The 21,303-nt window shown below is 46.6% G+C and overlaps 1 protein-coding gene across 1 annotated transcript in view; it reads right to left on the bottom strand.

Moving 5' to 3' along the window:
* Nucleotides 1-473: 473 nt before the first annotated feature.
* Nucleotides 474-21,303, bottom strand: part of KCNN4 (potassium calcium-activated channel subfamily N member 4) — a 50,015-nt gene continuing 29,185 nt past the window's right edge. The window contains exons 3-9 of the mRNA XM_083455642.1: nt 14,831-15,240; nt 12,588-12,720; nt 10,466-10,576; nt 6,760-6,878; nt 5,760-5,829; nt 3,794-3,969; nt 474-2,858 (exon numbers count right to left, since the gene is read on the bottom strand). Coding sequence (XP_083311768.1) covers nt 3,811-3,969; nt 5,760-5,829; nt 6,760-6,878; nt 10,466-10,576; nt 12,588-12,720; nt 14,831-15,240 — 1,002 coding nt within the window. The 3' untranslated portion in view covers nt 474-2,858; nt 3,794-3,810. The remainder of the gene's footprint in view (nt 2,859-3,793; nt 3,970-5,759; nt 5,830-6,759; nt 6,879-10,465; nt 10,577-12,587; nt 12,721-14,830; nt 15,241-21,303) is intronic.

Below are 21,303 nucleotides of genomic sequence, written 5' to 3'. Positions count from 1 at the left end.
CAGGGCTGATGGGAATTGGAGTCCAACAGCACCTGGGCGGGGAACACATCATATTGGCTGTCCTTGGTGTAGCAGCTCAGCAGTCTCAGAACACATTTGGGTTGACTGCAAAGGTGCCCCCAACGAAACAATCAACAGCTGCTTTTCATATTGTAAGTTATTTTCAATACAGGTACCTAAACTAGGGATGGCAATGGTAGAGCTGCTGTGGATCCAGCCCATTGCCTTTTTCTGTATCCACATGAATGCAGATTTAATTAATCGTTTGATATGTAGTGACCTCTATTCCAGGGGAGTAAAGAACTCCGGTCTCTTCCTTGGAAGTGGCTGGTGAGATGCAAACCCCTCTGCTTAAAACTGCTGCCTCGGTGTGTTTTGGGATGGCACCCCAGGGGTGGGAGGGGGGGGACAAAAAGTGGTCCTGATGTTTCCTTCCTTGGGTCTGGTGTGCAGCCATCATTGAGCAACAGGAATAATGGCCTTTGTTCATTTTTATTTGAACCATTTATATACCGCTTTTAGTTAAACAAAACTCTTAAGCGGTTTACAACATAGGTTAAAACATCTTAAATAAACAGCAGATACCAAAACAAAAAAGGAGAGCGTTTCTACGTTCTATAAAACGTAACTAAGTAAAGCATCCTCATCAGCTGCAAAAAAAATGCAAGGAAAATCCATAGTAAAGGACTAATTCCAAGCATCCTCTAAAGATCAGGAAGCAAAATAATTAAAAATGAGCTAAGAAGTATAAATTTCACCTTTTTTATAAAAAAAAACCCAAATCTGATTCGCAATGAAGCAAAAGGAAATCAACTCATTCTTCCCCACCACCGTACATCAATCAATCATCCCGTTAAATGTATCAGTGCCCAGCTCCCTATTCAGCAATTTGCACAACTTAATCTAATTACAGCTAAAAATACAGAGACCGTTCAGTTTCGCTCACACACACACACACATCTTGCATGGTCAGCACACATCAATGCTCCAATGCGCTCAAATTTACTATTCTAGCACGCCCTCCAATCACACTCCACAATCGCTGCCATAATTCAGTCTCACATCCTCACATGTCTGCGCTATGAGAGCCAGACAAATGTCAAGTACTGACAAGCAAGCAGTAATATAGACACCCCCCCCCCAGGTGAGCATTCATATCAAGCGTTCCCCTTGCCTCTCACTGGGGAAGCAGCAGGTTCTCACGAGAGGTGTTAGAACCACTTTCTAACAGGCTGGGCAAAGGCACTTCGTCTATCCCTTCCTCCCCTCTAAAGAAAAAAGGAGAGAAGAAAATACTATAAAGGAGAGTGCCGCCTATACATACACCGCCGGCTTCCCTCATCTCTCACCTGAGAGACCAAAAGCAATCCAAATATCAAGTTCTCTCCTTAGGGGAGAGGTAGGAATCTGTACCTCCAGTTTTATGTGCTTCACAAACTTCTGCAGAAAGGAAGGAGACGACGGCAGTCGGCTCCCCACAAAAGTATGGCTTCTAAAAGCTGATCCCCTAAGAAAGTAAGAAAAGCCTGCTGTGGTTCAAGCCCTTCTAGACAAGCATCCTGTTCTCCTGGTGGCCAGCCAGATACCTGTGGGAAGCCCAAAACCAGGACCCAAGTGCAAATTGTAATTCTCCTGTCCGGACACCTTGGAAAAAGAAAGCACGTTTCTCTGCATTTCAGTGTTGACCTGAAGACTTGAGAGCTAAGCAGCACTTTCCCCGCTAGATGTTGACTTCCAAAGTTTCCCCTCTGGCCAGACAAAGGATGCTCGGTGGCTGATTACCTAGGTTTTCCCACACTTAAGAGACTCCTGCAACCTCTCACTGAACAGCTAGCCTAAGCAGCCCTTTGAGAACTTCACTCTTGATCTCAAGTTGGACCACCGTGTCCATCCAACCTTCTTTCGTCTATTTTGCCTGCCTTCCAAGGTCCATGGCACAAACAAGGCATCTTTCTGCCCTCTGTACCTAACATAACTTTTTGAACGTACTGAAGCTGGGACCGTTAGGGTATGCTAGTCTAAAACGATGGGTCTTGCTTGTCTCTGGAGCTCCTGATCGGGGTCTCCTTGCCAGCAGTTGTGTTTCTGCAGTGTTGTCTTAAGGCACATTTCCAGATGCATAGTAAATGTCAAGAGCAGGCTGGCAAGTAGTCTGTGCACTGTCAGAAGCCTGCCTGCTTAGCCCTAGCTTATGTTAAGACACTGGTGTAGCATCAACCGCCTTAAGTGATAAACCCACCCCCGGTACAGACACACACAAGCTTCCTCGCCTGCAGCAAGTTACTCTCTAGGTGACCAAAAACATGATTATATGCAAGCCTGAACTTTGAGGGTGTGGGGTCCTACCCCACCCATCTCAGGAGATCCTGTGCAGCCAGTTAGCAATTGCTTCCTGAAAATTGCATTCCTGCCCGGGATGGACAAACTGTCTTTTGCCAAAGGGCAAGGACTTTGCACAGTTTTCAAGCACGCTTATTCCTGTATCTTTTCCTCTTGGTTCCCCCACCCACAGCTCAGAAGCCTGCTAGAGGAGTGGATGTCCTGTCTTTTGATTTTGCATCCAGAGTCCCTCTTGCAAGACACAACCACCTTTGCAAAATCCATTCGGAGGTTCGAGAAGTCTTTTCTGCGGAGAGCAAAGTTCCGAAAGCTCCTCCTCGCTCCTTTTCTTTTGTCTGGTGATGCGGTGGGTCGGCTTTTCAAAATGCCTGTAGTGGTTCCCCACCACCACAAGGTGGCGGTGTAGTCCCGTGTGTTCCCAACACACTGCCTGATGCCCAAGAAGAAAGGCAGGAGGCGTTTAAAAGTTCTGTCTATGGAGGCTTCAGCGGGATGATCAAAACCATCTCTTTAGCCACCTGGAAGGGAAAGGAGAACAAAGGTCACAGTGGCACTAATATTGGAGGAACAGATAGAATTGTAGAGTTGGGAGGGATCTAGTCCAACCTCCTGCAATGCACGAATTTTCACTAAAGCATCCCTGGGGGATGGCCATCCAACCTCTGCTTTGAGAAACTGCAATGAAGGAGGTAAAGGTAAAGGGATCGCTGACTGTTAGGTCCAGTCGTGGACAACTCTGGGGTTGCGGCACTCGTCTCGCTTTATTGGCCGAGGGAGCCAGCGTTTGTCCGCACACAGCTTCCGGGTCATGTAACCAGCAGGACCAAGCCGCTTCTGGCAAACCAGAGCAGCGCACGGAAACGCCGTTTACCTTCCCGCCGGAGTGGTACCTATTTATCTACTTGCACTTTGACGTGCTTTCGAACTGCCAGGTTGGCAGGAGCAGGGATCAAGCAACGGGAGCTCACCCTGTCATGGGGATTCGAACCGCCGACCTTCTGATCAGCAAGCCCTAGGCTCTGTGGTTTAACCCACAGCGCCACCCACATCCCATGAAGGAGGAGGATTATATTAAAAGTAGACCCCTGATAGCTAGCAAACAATTTTCCCCTCCCTTTTTTGGGGGGAGGGGACTACAAATCCCATCCGTCTCAGCCAGTGATGCTAATGGTTCAGAATGATGGGAGTTGTAGTCCAGGAGCGGCGTGAAGGTCAGAGGTCTCGCCACTCCTGCTTTTAGAGCCCAGAGCGTAGGGTAGAGGTTCCAGCACATCTCTCAAGTTCTAGGCTGCAGAGGGAAGAACAGAAAGACATAATTCCACCCGGGGAGAACTTGCTAGTATATTCAAATTGGCCAAACAGAGTCCGATTGCAGAATTTGGGTGTTTTTGAGTTGCAGAATCTTGTGTCGCGAAGAGGGTTTTAGTCGCAGAGTTCTAGCTACCGCACCTACCAAACCGCAGTTGGCGTTCAGAGCGCCCGCTGTTCCTGCCGCTGCTTGGAGTCCACGAGTCCCGAGAGAAGCCTCGTCATCTCGTCCAGTTTCCTGTCCAGGGACTCGATCCGCTTCTCCAGCTCCCGGTGGGAGCTGCTGAGGCTGGAGCTGAGGTCGCACATGATCATCTGCATCTGCAGCAGAGGAACAACAGGACACGGCTGTCAATAGTTTAACCTTTGCTCAAGTTACTTCCCGGGGCTGGCCCACAGGTGGCGCTCTTTTCCTCAGGGACGGAGAAAAGTGACAAGTGAGGTGCTGTAGAGTTCTGTCCTGGGCCTGGTGTCATTCAACAGCTTTGTAAATGACTTGGATGAAGGAAGTGCGGGGATGCTCATCTAATTTGCAGATGACACCAAACTGGGAGGGGTAGCTTATGGCGCAGAAGACAGAATCAGGATCCAGTGTGACCTTAACAGACTGGAGAACTGGGCCAAAACTAACAAAATAGGGACAATTGTAAGGTTCTGCACTTAGGCAGGAAGAACCAGCTGCACAAATATAAGATGGGGGGGGGCACAAATCTCCTCATCCCAAGCCTGCTATTACATTATATTTTTTATATATAATATATTCACACTGATACTATTATTGTTTAATTTGTATGCTGCCCTTCATCTGTAGATATCAGGGCAGTACAGTACCAGATCTAGCTAACACTTCTTATTTAGCCTTTTGGATGACATCAAGTCTATCAGTTTAGTCAACCTAGCCTACCTCACAAGGTTGTTATGAGGATCAAAGGGGAGGGGTGGCAGAGAAACTGAATGTGCTGCCCTGAGTCCACTCAGAGAATGGCAGGGGGGGAAATAATCTCAACAACAAAAGCAGCAGCAACACCTTTATTTGGAATAACTTACTTTCCCCCAGGCACAAAATACAGTGAACTTTTGTGAACTTTTTTCAGAATCCAAATGCGCTCCGTTTTGAGTGCCACACTTCTGTTTTGAGTGTTGCACTGAGGTCTGTCTGTTTTTGCTATTTATTTTGTATTTTTCTTTTTGCGGCTTTTTTGTTTTATTTTTGTGACTGTGCGGAACCCAGTTCAGCGATTGATTGATTGATTGTGTGACTGCAGTACATTGTTTATGGCTTTATGGTATCGTTAAGATAGTAAAATTCATGTTAAATTGCTGTTTTAGGGGTTGTTTTTAAAAGTCTGGAACGGATTAAACCATTTTGCATAACTTTCTATGGGAAAGTGCACCTTAGTTTTGGAATGCTTTGGTTTTGGAACAGACTTCCAGAACAGATTAAGTTTGAAAACCAAGGTACCACTTTACTGTCATAGAAGCTACACCTCCAGGAACTTATCAGTGGCCTTTTTGCAAGAATTTGCTAATGCTTACTATATTGGAAACACACTGCGCTTAAAGGCATTGCATTGCCTTAGATTAATAGAACCACAGAATTGTAGAGTTGGAAGGGTCCTTGACCCCCTGTGATGCCAGAATTCTGCCCACAGCAGTTCCTGGGTGGGCTCAAACTGCTAGCCTTCTGGTTAACAGCCAGATGCACTGGTCAATTGCATCATAGGAGGGGCCGACAGAGGATGCATGCATGCTGCGCATGTAAAGCATGTTCCCCACACCACAGCCCAAAGAAGCCAGTAAGAGCTGTTCGACAGTGGAATTTGCTGCCAAGGAATGTGGTGGAGTCTCCTTCTTTGGAGGTCTTTAAGCAGAGGCTTGACAACCATATGTCAGGAGTGCTCTGATGGTGTTTCCTGCTTGGCAGGGGGTTGGACTCGATGGCCCTTGTGGTCTCTTCCAACTCTATGATTCTATGATTCTATGAACTGTAGCTCTGTAAAGGGTAAACTGCAATTTCCCAGGATGCATTTATTGGGGAGCAATATGCTTTAAACTTGGGTGTACACAGCCTCTTATCGACCGGGCAACAATGTCCCCGGCGCACAACTCGCCTTAGAGACATCCATCATGGCATTCACTTGATCTCGGATCTTCCTGTGCTTCATCCTCACGTGTCGGAACCTACAAGGAGAACAGAGAAGTTATTTCCCTTCCTGGGCTTTCGCCAATGTGCTTCCTTTCCAAATTGCAATGGAGAGAAGAGGTTTAACAGTTAAAACGTATGCAGCAGCCGTGACCCGCCGGTGCACTTTCCTCAGGAAACCCTGATCACTGGCTGCGTGCGCTCGCTATAATTTCTATCGAAATATACAACAGCCTCCCAGGCCCATCTGCGAGTGGCTCAGAGCCCTTGCACGCAGGGCGGACGACGGGTAACAAATCTAACCAGCCCTTGTCGCCGCCGCCTCCCATCTCAAATCGAACGATCAGTTCGATTCGAAATCCTCACTTGAGTAGGAATCTTTATGCAAAAAAATTGAAGGAAGAAGTTCCAACCAAAGAAAAACGAAGAAGCAAGGTGATGTATAATTAGGCAAAGTTAACAGCAAAAATAAGACGACTTAATGAGGATTGTTTTGCAGAAGAAGAAGAAGAAGAGTTTGGATTTGATATCCCGCTTTATCACCCTAAGGAGTCTCAAAGCGGCTAACAATCTCCTTTCCCTTCCTCCCTCACAACAAACACTCTGTGAAGTGTGTGAGGCTGAGAGACTTCAAAGAAGTGTGACTGGCCCAAGGTCACCCAGCAGCTGCATGTGGAGGAGCGGGGAATCAAACCCGGTTCACCAGATTACGAATCCACTCCTCTTAACCACTACACCACATTGGCTCTAATCCCAGGGCTCTGAGCCTTCTTGCCTTGGGTATTCGCCTGATGGTTTCTCCCACCATTCCATGGCACCCAAGCAATCCACGACATAGAAAGGGGGAAACTGGCAGAGCAGGTCCAGGGCAGTGCAGTCCTCTGCCCCAGAAGGTGCCTTGCCCAGCTTCCCCCCCCCCCCCGACTTGGCACTACACCTGAGCACCCCATGACCTGGGATCGACTTACATATGGATGGCTGCCAGCAGCCTCCGGTGATGTTTGCGTGTCCTTAGGCCATCCTTCCTCTTGGTGTGTTTGTGCAGCATCCAAGCCTCCTGCAGCACGTTGGCAGCCGACCACTTCATCTAGAGGTTGGTGCAAAAAAAGGGAGAGAAAAGGGAGAGACGTGACGGCTCGCCGAAGCTCAGTTTCCCTTCTCTGTCTTTAGGAACATAAGGAGCTGCCTTAGATGAAGTCAGAGCACAGGCCCAACAGCTCAGGGCTTCTCTCGCCCTGACGGACAGAGGCTGTCTGGAGTTTCAGCCAAGGAGACATTAATTAGAGATACCAAGGATTTAGATCCGGGGTCTTTTCGCATGCAAAGCACAAACTTTACCACTGATCTATGCTTCTTCTGCGGAAAGTTTTTGATGGTCTGCAACTGGACTGGAGAACTTTTGGCCCTGTGGACGTCACTGGGAGACAACTCGGGCAAGGAGGCCTTGCCAGCCCTACCAGGAAGTACCGGGGGTTTGAACCCGGAGAGTCTGCCACTGAGCTGCAACCCTTCCCTGCAGTGCCATTCGTAACCCATCAAGCAGAAGAAAAAGGAAGACTGACAACTGCATTGGCCTTTGATTTTGCCGGCTAGGACAGGACATCTGTCAAAAGTGTTGTGAAAGCGTTGGGGGGGGGGGGAGGCCAGGGAGGAGGAAACCCACAAGGAAGTCTTGATTTGCATGTATGCCTACACACACCCTGAGATAACAGGGCAGAGAGCCCAGAACAGCGATTATTGTTTATTGCAGGGGGGTTCTTAAACCGTGGTCCACAGGGCACATTAAAATGGCACCTGCCAAGGCCAGGACTAGCCGCCTGAGAAACAGTTTCTACACAAATGCAATTCTGGTTCTAAACACAGCATAAGGGGTCTCTATAGTATAGTGTATTTTAAAATGGGTTAACATTTTAAAAATGGGTTAACATTTTTGAATGTTTTACGTAGTTTTTCAATTTCATTGTTCTGCATGGGACAATGACAATAAAGATATCGTATATATTGAACAACAGAGCCAGGCATGTTTCAAGTTTTTGCCCCTTGCTGGAAGAGCTAACCACACAAAAACATGCCTCTTGTATTTGCATATTAACATTCAAATAGGGCAGCCTTTTAGCTCTTCTGCAGGGCAAAATGCTGCAGCAGAAACCCCTGTAGAGTTTCAGTTTGGAAGGGCTGCCCGACAGGGAAGGAAATGGCGAGGAGTAGATCTGCAGTTCATCAGTGTAGAAGTCTTGGATGTATGAAACTGCTTCCTCCAAAGTCAAGCCAAAGTCCCATCCACCTCATTATTGTAGACACCAGGGATGCGGCCCTCCAGGCCTTTCTTCTGGCCCTTAAGACTCTCCCTCGGCTACACACTTTTCTCTCATGTGCACCCCTCCCGATCCTCTTGGGGTACCATTGCCTGGCTCTGAGTATTTTGGTTCCTTCAACTGTGATAATTAAGGCTGTGTGCAGGCCCCTGACCCGACCAGAAGCCCAAATGTGGGGGCCCCAGATCAAGCTGACCTGGGAACCCACCTGCCCCATATCCAGCCCCCTCCCCCCACAAAACTGAGCCAGAGCCTGCAAACTTGCAAAGCAGGAACACGCTTTGTGGAAAACACAATGGTAGCATTTCACTAAAAATTGTACGCAACTCTGGAAGGAGGAAGGTCTGATGTAATACCCGAAAACCTTCCTGTGACCAGGAAGCCCTGTCTTCTGTTAATTCCTGACTTCTGGTGAATGATGACAAGAAAGAGGATGTTTCGAAATGAAAACAGAAGAGGCATTAAGGAAACTCAAAAGCTACACTTCCCACATTAATCTTGCTGAAATTGATTGATCCGAAAAGTCAGGGGGTGGGCAACATGCATGTGACGCTCTTGGCTTAATTTCAAAAATCCTCTGCAAACAATTCAGATGTCTGGCGAGAGTAACCTATTCCTTTCCTGGCAGCCCACTGGGGGGCAGGGGGAGGAAGTGAGGGGAGGGAGAGGGAGAGAGTGAACGGGTGGCAGAGAAAAGGTAGCAGAGAGATAAAAAAGAGTGGCACCACCCACTCTTAATATGCAGGCTCCAAAATATTATTCCCCAAGGGGCTGCAGCCCTTGATGGACTAAAGTTACCCACTCCAGGTGCAGGTGATGGGAGCTATTCTCCTCTAAGGAGGAAAGGCTGACACATCTGGTACTTTTTAGTTGAGAGAGAAGGTGAGTAAGAAGTGTCAAGCTCAACAACTCTGGGGTTTGTTCAAAATAAGCTCAACAACTCATTTTGGGGTGTCTTGGCTTTTAGTTTTTGAAATATGGCAACCCTGCTTTTCCAGGGACTGTCCTGGATTTACAGAAGCTGTCCCAGTCTCTGGATTTGATCCCAGAATGTCCCTCTTTTTCTTAGGACATTGTCAGGAACAAGACTGAAGGGTATTGCTCTGAGGAAGAATGGTGGAAGCCCCCCTCTCCCTCTGTTCAAGGGTCTGATCCTGACGCTCCTCTGGAGCAGGAGGATAGTATCGACCTAGAGCAACGGTTTGCAGAAGGACACAGTTCGGGAACTGACTGTTGGGCTAAGCTGGGAGAAGAGCAACCAAGGGGAGAGGAACGGGAAGAGAGAGAGAGCTGGTTGGATCTCCCTCGCTAGAAAGCCCATGAGCTGTAGAAGCAGGCGTCTGGATAGGGTAGCCTCTCAGAAGGCTCAGTGGTTGGAGGGGGGTCACGTGGTGAGGAGACGGGAAGACGGAAGTAACTGGAGGGAAGTGGGAGGAACTCAATTGGGAGCACCTGCACAGTGAAAATGGATGCTGAATGTTTGTGCTGTGTTCAGTAAAGCTCTCTGTTGCTGCAAAAGACTGCTTTCGCTTCATGCTGTTATCTACAGAGAGGGGGAAGGTAGGCCTTGCCTGGCAGACGCCCCTATTTTCGTCAGAGAAATGTTGGAGGGTATGGAGCTATGCGACCCCCAAAGCCAAGGAGATAAGTAACTATACAGTCATACCTCATGTTACATCTGCCTCATGTTACGTTCTTTCAGGTTACATCCCGCGGCGACCCGGAAGTACCGGAAAGGGTTACTTCCGGGTTTCGCCGCTCGCACATGCGCAGAAGCACAAAATGACGTCACGCGAATCGCAACCTGCGCATGTGCAGATGTGCCGCTGTGGGTTGCGTTCTTTTCATATTGCCAACAGGCCTCCGGAATGGATCCCATTCACAACCAGAGGTACCATTGTACAAACTTTAGAAAACACCTGAAGGCAGCTCTGTATAGGGGAGTTTTTGTTTTTTTAATGTTTAATATTTTATTGTGTTTTTCTTTATGTTGGGCAATTTCTGCCCGGACACTGTTTCCAAAGCCGAATACCAGCAATTTCTGGGAAATTCCAGATGTATGGCAACCCTGAGATACAAGTGTTTCTAAGCACAGCACATAAGTAGGCTATGGAACTCTCTGCCACAGTGATGGCCACCAACTTTGATGGCTTTCAAAGAGGACTGGACAAAATCATGGCGAAGAAGAATATCAGCAGCTACAAGCTCTGCTTTGCCACTGAGCACCATTTCCTGGCAATCGCAGGTTGGCAAATTGCTTTTTATACAGGTTGCTGGTTCCCCACAAGCCACTGTGAGAACAGGAAGCTGGACTAGACGGGGCGTTGCCCTGACCCAGCAAGCTCATCTTCTGCCTTACCTCTTTGGCACATTGAATGTCCATCATGAAGTTATGGACGTGTTTTTCAGCCCTGCTGAATTCCAGCTTATCAGCAGCAACAGCCACCAAGAGGGCCGTGCAGCCCACTCCCTGCAAAGAAACAACGAGGACAATGAGTTTGAAGCAATAAAACTGGAGGCACAGAGGAAATATACGCCTTGTGCCTCGGGTCACACTAGGAATTACTGTGGCAGATAGGGACTATGATAGCTCAGCGGAAGGGCACATATCTAATTTCAGGATTTTCTGTATTATTAGTCTTGTTCCTCGCATAGCTCAGAAATTTAAAAACAAAAAAAATCAGCCCAGTTGGTGCATTTGATTATCACTGCAGTTTTGAAAAGCTCATTCTGCCATCTTAATTCAAAATGGCATCGCATTGTATCCAAGCACAGATGAAAACCTGGCTCCTTGATCTTGGGAACTACTGTGCAAATTTTGGTGGTCATCTCTTAAGAGATGCCCAAACACATAATGAATAAACATGCAGCTTTCCAAAATATATAGTAGATTGTTGTGATTATGTTTGTGATCATCATTAATCACTTGCTACATGAATAGTCTCTAAACATTTTGGAAATGCAGAAAGGATTTTCTCAATGTATTTCATAAGATTTATATATTACTTGTTTGAAATAAAAACAAAGCAGCTTAAAGCAGAAAACACAATTGTGTGGGGAAGACCCCCCAATACATTTTTAGACTGCAGCCGCCATCAGCATTCTGACCATGGACCACACTGGCTAAAGTTGATAGAAGCTGAAGCCCAAAATCTCAAGATCTCCACTTGGGCTACCCATGCAACAATCCATAGAGCAGTAGTAAAAGCGTATCATCAATAAACAGCAAAATCTGAGGTCCACGAACAGAGGCTTCCAATTAACACAAGAGTAAGGAAGTCGAGAAAAACAATACAATTCAAAGGAAATGAAATGAAATGTACAAATGCACACACAGTGTAACTTTGTGTTGTTTCATTCACATTCCTTGGGGGGGGGGAATTATTGTTACTGGAGGTGGGGAGGACAATATTTTTTTAAAAAAAATTATTGCTAAATATCAATATATTGCCACTGAGGATTTATGGCATTCTAATTTGAAGATGAAAAATTAATTCCAAACTGTAGCATATTCCACAGGAGGCATTTGAACATTGTTTTCCCCATTAATATATAAAATATTTTTTTTTGCCACATTGTTGAAAACAAATCTTTTTTGGGTTTGTCCTCTACCTTCATTTCTGGGTTAATTTTTCAGCAGTAGCTATGGACCAGATCTGACTATTCCTTATTTAATCCCATGATTTTGAAATACAAAATCCATTGTCCATCCAAGCCAACTTCATTTGGTCCAGCCTACATTCCCAGTAATGAAACGACTGATATCAATTCCTGTTTTGTTATCAAATCAATTCACCAAGAGGCCAATGTTATATAGCATCCGACAGCCCTTGACAGGCACCACAAAAAGTGGGATTTAGCACTTGACAGCTTTATAGGATTTCTTATTTGACGCCTGACCAACAATAATAATGATACTAAAAAATCAAATCAAGATATTTGAGTCTAAAGCACTCAAGTCCATCTGTCAAAGTTCTGAAGTAGCATTGCAGCACCACATTTTCAGATATGAACTTTCCGTTTCAGAATTGAGAGGAAGTGTGGTGTAGTGGTTAGAGTGATTGAGGCCAGGATTCAAATATCCAGTCAGCCACAAAGCTCGCCAGATGACCTTGGAGTCAGCTGCTGCCTCTCAGTCGCTGCCTAATCGATTTTATTAGTCCACACTTTCCTCCAAAAAACCTCCTCACTTAATCCCCAAAAAACCCTTCAAGGTAAGGCAGTGACTGGCCCAAGGTCACCCAGTGTGCTTCACGGCGGGGTGGGGTTTTGAACCCTGGCTTAGCAGGGTTGTTGTGAAGATTAAATGCAGAGAGGGAGAGACCACGTAGCCACCTTGAGAGCCTTGAAGAAAAGGGTGGGATATGGACACAATAAATACATACGGTTTGTTTTGGGGGGGGGGGAGCTGGGAGACGGATTTTGGATTTGCACAAATTTGCACATTTCAGCTCTGCACCATGCGCAGACGCATCTCTTACCATAACACCGGTGAACACGCACACGACTTTTCCGCACACCGTCACCGGAACAACATCTCCGTAGCCGATGGTTAGGAAAGTGATGGGGATCAGCCAGAAAGTGCTATATAGGTAGTCGTTGTCCATATGCTCCCTGACAGGTGGGAATGAAGAGAGGTTCGTCAGGAAATGTGTATTTCACATTATTGAGAGTTATATTACACCCTACAGGGTTACTTAAGAGGACAGGAGAAATAGTAAACTCCTAAAAACTAAAATTAAACACCCATACGCAAGAGATTAAAATAGCAGATCAGTGAAGAGGTACCAGCAGTGTTCAATTTGACTCAAAATAGGCCCTGGGGGAAAAAAATACATTTGGTACTGCAAGCACAAGCGCATTCTTTCCGCTTGTGACTCCCTGCCACTGGAATTCAGAGGGGTACTGCCTCTAGCCAGGGAAGTAAAACTCAGGCACAGGCTATGCTGTCTTTGCCACTACCACCACTGCTCCCTCACAGGCCCTCTCCCTCTGGGCCCAGTCTGCACCACTGCCCAAACAGACCGGGAGTGGGGCAGGGCAGGAGCGATGACATCATTTGTCTCTCTTTGCTCGGGCAAATCCATGAGGGGATAACAAGGCTTTCAAGTTTTGCTTGTGGCAGCTTAGCATAGTGGAAAGGGCGACACCAGAGAACGAGGAAAATAATCAAGCGGGGTTGAGTACATTTTCCCATGAAACATAACCCAGTCCAGTTAGCCAAGCGTTCTCTCCCATCATGCACCGGGGCAGGCATGCCAACACTGCAGCTTTTGAGCAGGAGACTGTTGGTTTTGCAACTGATCTTCCTCGCGACTGCTTTGAAATCCAATCTATGGGCTTTGCCTATTTATTATTTTTTTGACTGAGTGTCACCTGAAGTGACAAAATGCTTGTTTATTCTTTTCACCGAGGCTGGCTCAGTTGCTAGCCTCCGGCTCATCAGGGGAGTTTATTTACCTGTTGGCTGGGCATCAGGCGGAAAATGGGATTGTCCTTTACAAACAAAGGCCTGCTCTGAAAAGGAAGAGGGTAGCGCTCTGGACTGCTTCAGAGTAGAATAGGCTCCTTCTATAACAGGGTCCATCTAACTGACAAAGCACATGTTCTTTAAGCAGAGAGCTCCAGGCTCTAGGCAGCTAGAACAGAAGTGGGGAACAGAAGCTGTGTCTTATAGAGGGACACATCTAATCAGAGTCCATTCTGGTTTGGTCCCCATCCTCCTCTCTCCCACGTTGTACAAGAGCAACCCTGAGATTAAGAGGAGGAAGCAGGCAGCCAGGGTCACCCCCCTAGACTGCTTGCATGTAAGGCAGGTGGGTGGGTTGGCTGAGCTAGGCAGGCCAGTGCCTTGTTTGCCCTAATCCAGAATGCGGCAGCTAGACTGATGATTGGGAGTGACCGCCGAGGCCACATAACACCTGTCCTGAAAGACCTACATTGGCTCTCAGTACATTTCTGAGCACAGTTCAAAGTGTTGGTGCTGACCTTTAAAGCCCTAAACGTCCAGCTCCGAGGGCCTTCTGGCAGTTCCCTCCCTGGGAGAAGTGAGTTTACAGGGAACCAGGCAGAGGGCTTTCTTGGTAGTGGCGCCCGCCCTGTTGAACGCCCTCCCATCAGATGTCAAGGAAATAAACAACTATCTGACTTTTAGAAGACATCTGAAGGCAGTCCTGTTTAGGGAAGTTTTTAAGGTTTGATGTTTTAGTGTGCTTTTAGTTCTGTGGGGAGCCGCCCAGAGTGGCTGGGGAAACCCAGCCAGGTGGGCGGGGTATAAATAATAAATTATTATTAGGTAAGGGTAAAGGGACCCCTGACCATTAGGTCCAGTCGTGGCCGACTCTTGGGTTGTGGCGCTCATCTCGCTTTATTTGCCAAGGGAGCCGGTGTACAGCTTCCGGGTCATGTGGCCAGCATGACTAAGCCGCTTCTGGCTAACCAGAGCAGCACACGGAAACACCGTTTACCTTCCCGCTGGAGTGGTACCTATTTATCTACTTGCACTTTGACGTGCTTTCGAAGTGCTAGGTTGGCAGGAGCAGGGACCGAGCAACGGGAGCTCACGCCGTCGCAGGGATTCAAACCGCCGACCTTCTGATCGGCAAGCCCTAGGCTCTATGATTTAACCCACAGCGCCACCCGCGTCCCTAAATTATTATTATTATTATTATTACTAACTGACCCTCACTGCCTAACGCCAGCACAGGCAGGCCCTGCTCCTTACCGTTCGCAGACAGACAGCACCCAGAAGGCAATGAACCAGAGTCCCATCGTGAAGATCAGCAGCACCCTTCCCGGCTGGCTGTTCACCATCACCCGTAGCACGAAGGGGTACTGGAAGTGGATCTTGTTGAGGGAGCCGATGCTGCGGTACGAGGCGTCTCCCAGAACACTGCTCTGCAGCAGGGCCGCCCGCGTCACCAGGTAGAGGCGGAGGAACATGAGCAGCGACAACAGCATGTCGACCTCGGAGAGGAACAGGAAGGCCTGCGTGGGCTGGGGCTCCAAGCAGGCGAAGTCACCGGTGGGCAAGGGGTGGATGGAGCAGACCAGCAGCTCCAGCATGATAAACGCCAGCTTGCGGCAACTGACAGCAATCCGCCAGTCAGTCAAGGAGTTGTCCATCATGAACAGCTAAGGGGAAAGAGAGAGGATAATAATAATAAAAATCCAGTATCCAAGTGACGCCCTCTTGTCACCCCTCAGTGGCTGGTGGACGTTGGTACTGGTAGGGCAGAAGATGGGGAAACCAAGGCTCCGTTCAGCTTATTCCATTCTCTTGACGGTTCCCTAGTTATTCATTTCCATGTTATATTGGAGCTTCCGCATGATGGTAAAAATGTCACTTCCGGAAACATAGCAGAAGTTCCACGCTAAGTTCCATGCTATTTGCTTCCGGTGGGGAGTGGGAATCTACTTGCAATTAACACTAAGGTTAGCACTAAATTTACAACATCTACTGCTATATTTCTGATGTGGAAACCACTTCCGGAAATATCCTGGACTACAGTGGAAGTTTTGTGCTCAAGTCAATGTTATTTGCTTCCAGGAAAAAGAAATACACACTCTATATTTTCAGCTGTGTTTCCAGAAATGGCTTCTACATGTGAAAGCTCAAATAGCTGGAAAAATTAGATACATAAGAGACCAAAAGTTTACAGAAAACTGGGGGAAATTTGTCAAATATCTGGAGAATGTAAGTGATGGTCAAATAACGCTAGAAGGTTTTAAAAGAGCACTGTGACATATGCGAGAGACATTGTTAAAAGGAATGATAGAGAAAAGATATAATTAATGACAATGGTAAAAAAGGAAATGCGGAAACTAATAGTGACTATGAAAGATTTACGGAAAAGCTGAAGGAAGTCCAAAACCAAAGACTTAGAAATGGAAATGTGAAACATGAAAATAATATATGTCTTGTTTTGTTCTGTTGTAAATTAATAAAAATTATTTTTTTAAAAAAAGAAAAGAAAGAAAGCTCAAATAGAATGTGGAAATCATCAGGTAGAGAGACGTTGGGGAAATGGAATAAACGGCGATGGGAATGCAACATTTGTTGTTTTAGCTACAAGAGGCTTACATGGCGACCCTTCTCAAAACACGTATAGCACCTCGTTTCTCTCCTAGAATTGCGAGTAAAAGGAGTATGCTGAGCTGGCGAGACTAACAGGGAAAATTCGAAACCAGCAGGACCAGATTTTCCTAAAGGACTGGAAGAAATTTATGTTGTATTTGAAAGACAATTGTAATCACTTAACATCACTTGTAGGACTACAGGAAGTTTTGGAAGGAGGACTTTACAAATTATTGTGAAAAGGATTAAGATTAGTGGATGTAAGACTGGACTTTTAGCAATAAGCATAGTAATAAAATGCAAAATCAGAGAAAAATTTGGAATTTCATTAGAAGGGGTTGAGGGAGGTCTCAGGCTGTGATGGCCAAAGACATATCATGTTGCTTTGGAGTTATTATGTTGGAAAATTTGTGCAAAAACTAATTAAAAATATATATATGAGAGTAAAAGAATCAAAAGGCCTCTTAATTTATTTGTATTTCTTTAGCAATCTCTCTCTCTCTCTCTCCAAGCAGTCTCAATAAATGGTATAAAACATTCATTTAAAATAGCAATAAAAACAAGGCTTTATGAAAACAGTAGGCATTGCAACATGATAAAAGAAAACACAAATGTACATAATAAAATGGCATGTCTGGTTAGGTTAGCCAAAAGGAAGAGGTTTTTTTTAGCAGGGTCAAAAACAGCACTGTAAAGGAGCCTGCCTGATATCAATAGGCAGGGAGTTCCACAGAATAGCTGGTGCCACGCCAAGAGTTTTGTTTCCCGCACAGATTCAGATTCCCAATATAAGAACGGTAATGAATGGCTTATGAAAATGCACTTATGCATGGAAGGAGTGAAGTGTGGAAGCTCCAGCACTCCTTCCATTACCCATATCTTGATGCTTCTCCTTGCCGTCTACCTTGGTTCAACTTCCATCTCCTCTCTTAAATCGCCATCTTCCACACCCCCCCCCCCACACACACTACTCCCAGTCTGTCCCTAAACTCCCACAAATCATCTCCACATCCCACAGGAAACGCTTTGCCTCTCCTGCACCTAGCTTTGAGTAGAAGGAGGGCCTTACATTCCCAATTATTTGTGTACACACACAACCTCCCGGAAACTGGCTGGGAAACAGGATGGCCTTGCCAAGTTTACAACGTGTTTTATTACCTTATATGAAGACTGCCTTTACATCTCTCGGCCAAGACAACGAAGGGAGTTTACAGTTTTAAAAGACTAAAAGCTGTGCCCTGGAAACTTCCGCATCAAATCACTGCAGTTCTCTCTACATGGGGCTGCCCTTGAAGACAACCTGGAAACTTCAGTGGGTCCAAAATGCAGCAGCCAGGGGTCCCTTTAGATCTCAAATAACCCTTGTTTTAAGACAGCTGCGCTGGCTGCCAGTTGGTTTCTGGTCCCAATTCAAGGTGCTCATGTTATTGTTTAAAGCAGTAAATCATGTTTCCTTCCCTACAGACAGTCTCTGGTGCCAAGATCAGCAAAGGGTGCCCTGATGGTTGTTCTTCCAGCTTCAGAGGCTCAGGTGGGGGGGAGGGAGCAGAGTGGCCCAGGACAGGGCCTTCTCTGTGGTGGCCCCTAAGCTGCGGAACTCCCTCCCCACAGAGATGCATCCAGCTAGCGCTTTCATTATGCAGGTCCTGGAAAATGCTGAAGACACGCCTCTTTACCCTGGCTTTTGATATTTGAGGTGTATATTTTTAGGAACTTTGGTTGTAAGTTATTTTAAACTGTTTGTAATATTGTTTTAATGCTGTAACCCACCCTGGGACCATAGGGTGAAGGACAGGCTAATAATAGTAATAGTAATAGTAATAGTAATAGTAATAGTAATAGTAATAATAATAATAATAATAATAATAAAGTTGTACCTCGGCTCCCGAACACCTTGGGAGTCAAACGTTCTGGCTCCCGAACAATCGAAAACCAGAAGTGATTGTTCTGGTTTTCGAACGTTCTTTCAGAAGCCAAACATCCGACGGGGCTTCCGGGGCAGCTCCTGCAGCCAATCAGAAGCCACACTCTGGAAGCTGACATTTCAGAAGCTAAACAGACTTCCAAAACGAATTCTGTTCGACTTCCGAGGTATGACTGTAATGATGATGATGATGATGTTACATTGGATCTGCTGGTATAACATATCTTCCTATGCTCCACAGAGAATGCATAAGGCATTTCCAGATGAGAATTGGGGCTTCATCCTGATTTGCTTGCATGGAAACTCGATGAAGTTGGCTATTTAATGAATATCCACTCTGATTTGTATGCAGGAAGGCGTCGCATCAGAGCAAGTGTTTGTCCCGCTGCATTTCCGCATCACTTCCCTGATTGCGAGAAGTCTGAACCTTTATTGGAGAAGCAGGTTTGCTGTGCCAAATCAGCCTTAATTGCCCAATCTTGAACTTGTTGGCATGTGGTTGAATCCTAAGGACATAAGAGCAAGTGGCCCATCTGGGTCCTGGATGCTGTTCTCGTAGCGGCCGACCACTTGCCCACACGAAGCCTGAACCCAAGAGCCCTCTCTGCTCCTGCGCTTTCTAGCAACTGGCATCCATAGAATCACAAAATCACAGATTTGTAGAGCCGGAAGGGTCCACGAGGGTCATCTAGCCCAACCCCCTTTAATGCAGGGATCTTCCCCCAAACGTGTTTACTGCCTCCGAGAGCGACTTATCCTCCATGAAGCTGCCAGCTCCTCCTTCAAAGCCACCCGAGTCTGTGGCCATCATTGCTTCTTGCCTGCAACGCTATATAAGCACTTTCATTTGCAGGAGCTGCTCTTCCGCTGGCTAACCCCATCGCGTGTGGCAGAAGGTCTGGCGTGTGAATGCGCAAACACTTAAGAGTGTCTGCTAGGCAGGTTTTCGGCAGCCCACGTCTCTTTGCTGGCCGCCTGCACCTCTGGGCGTGTCCGTGTGACTCAAGGTTATATATTTATCTGCATGCAAAGCAGGCTGATAATACTTGAGGAATTTCAAGCTCATTGTGGGAGGGGGCAGGGGGGAAACCCAACGCTTGTTAAGAGCTGCCACTGTAATTCTTGTAACATACAGAGTAAAAATGAATACCAGGCTTATATGTGTTTAGGCAACAGGAGTTTGGGCTTTATCAGGTTTCGCCTGCACAAAACATCAGGCATAGTTTTGACCTTACTAATGCTTCTGACTGTATTGGCGGCTCCTTCTAGTTCAGTTCTTCCTCACTGGGCTGCTCTGAAACGTTTTAAGGGTGAAAACCAACGTTAGTCATGCTCAGCGTCAATCAATGGAGCTGAGTAACTTAAGTCCATTGGACCAAGCTGAGCACAGCAGTAGTAGCAGCAGCCCTTACTTCCTCCTGCAGTTTCCATCCACTGTCGGAGGCAGTATGTTTCAGAATACCATCAGTGGATGGAAACTGCAGGAGGGGAGAGAGCTACAGGCTCTGGCCTGATCCTGCAGGCTCTACTCCCAGTACGTTTCCGAGCACAATTCAAAGTGTTGGTGCTGACCTTTAAAGCCCTAAACGGCCTCGGCCCAGTATACCTGAAGGAGCGTCTCCACCGCCATCGTTCTGCCCGGACATTGAGGTCCAGCGCCGAGAGCCTTCTGGTGGTTCCCTCATTGCGAGAAGCAAAGCTACAGGGAACCAGGCAGAGGGCCTTCTCGGTAGTGGCGCCCGCCTTGTGGAACGCCCTCCCACCAGATGTCAAAGAGATAAACAACTACCTGACATTCAGAAGACATCTGAGGGCAGCCCTGTTCAAGGAAGTTTTTAATGTGTGACATTTTAGTGTATTTTTGGTCTTTGTTGGAAGCCACCCAGAGTGGCTGGGGAAACCCGGCCAGATGGGCAGGGTACAAATAAATAATAATAATAATAATTACTACTACTACAATTATCATAAAATGCACTCAAAATATGGGTGCCACAGTTTAAGAAGGGTATTGAACAAGCTGGAAGGTATGCAGAGGAATGCAACCAAGATATTGAGGGACTGGAAAGCAAGCCTTATGAGGAACGGTTGAGGGAGCTGTGTGTTTTTTAGCCTGGGGAAGAGGAGACTGAGAGAGATGTGACAGCCATCTTCAAATATCTAAAGCGCTGTCTCATGAAGGGTGAAGCAAGATTTTCTCCTACTCCAGAGGCTGGGACCCAAACCAATATCTTGAAATTGCAAGAATGGAGATTCTGACGAAACACCAGGAAGAACTTTCTGACTGCAAGAGCTGTTCAAAGGTGGAACAGAGTCCCTCGGGAGGTTGTGGACTCTCTTTCATTGGCTGTTTTTAAACACAAGTCGGATGGCCATCTGCCTTGTATGATCGAGTTGAGATTCCTGCAATGCCGGGGGTTAGGCTAGATGACCCCTGAGGTCCCTTCCAACTCCTTGATTCTATGCTTTGTGCTCAAGAACAATTGTTTCATTCATGCAGAAGCCAGGCTGGTTTAATCAGTTAACCGACCAGTCAATTAAAACTCACACAATCAACTAAGTTAAGTTGTATTTATAGCACAATCCAAGGCATGTCCACTTTGGAGGGGGCAAAATCTAATTCAGATCAGTGGTTTCTGCACACCCACCAATATTCTGAGACTTTGAGGCATCTGGTTGTATATCTTCGTCCTGATTCCTTTGGTTGCTTTGAACTGCTAACACCAGGCTAAACTGAACGATGACCAGAAAGTCCTTCTGGCAAATTACAGGAGAAGTTAACCTGAAGAGGAAGAGCAAAGGACCCCTAAAATCACACCAGAGCCAGCCCTCCGCGATATCCTGCAGCGACCACAACTCGCCCAGTAGCTGGATGAAACATGCCGTGACTCAGTCAGGAAACAGCTCACTCAGATCAGCAGCAGAGATCAAACAGCCCAAAGGAAAGGAAAAACCCTTCTGAGATGTATTTTCCAAGTGTCACTAGCTCCTATGCGCGGTTGAGCTATATGGGTCTGCGAAGAAGGCTGAAGTTCTGGGCTTGCGTCCCAGACCTTGAATGCAAATCCCCTCCTGCCAGCCTAATCTTTCCATTCGCCTTCGTTTCCCCATGAAAAACTAGTTCCCGGCCATTTTTTCTTTGCAGTTAATTTATAGAGTAGAAGAATGTTACAGGTTCCAAACTGAAATCCATGCAACC

The sequence above is a fragment of the Podarcis tiliguerta genome (assembly GCF_965153285.1).
Source record: "Podarcis tiliguerta genome assembly, chromosome: 8".
NCBI lineage: Eukaryota > Metazoa > Chordata > Lepidosauria > Squamata > Lacertidae > Podarcis > Podarcis tiliguerta.
The sequence above is the reverse complement of the archived record's forward strand: the minus strand, read 5'-3'. Positions and strand labels throughout refer to the sequence as shown.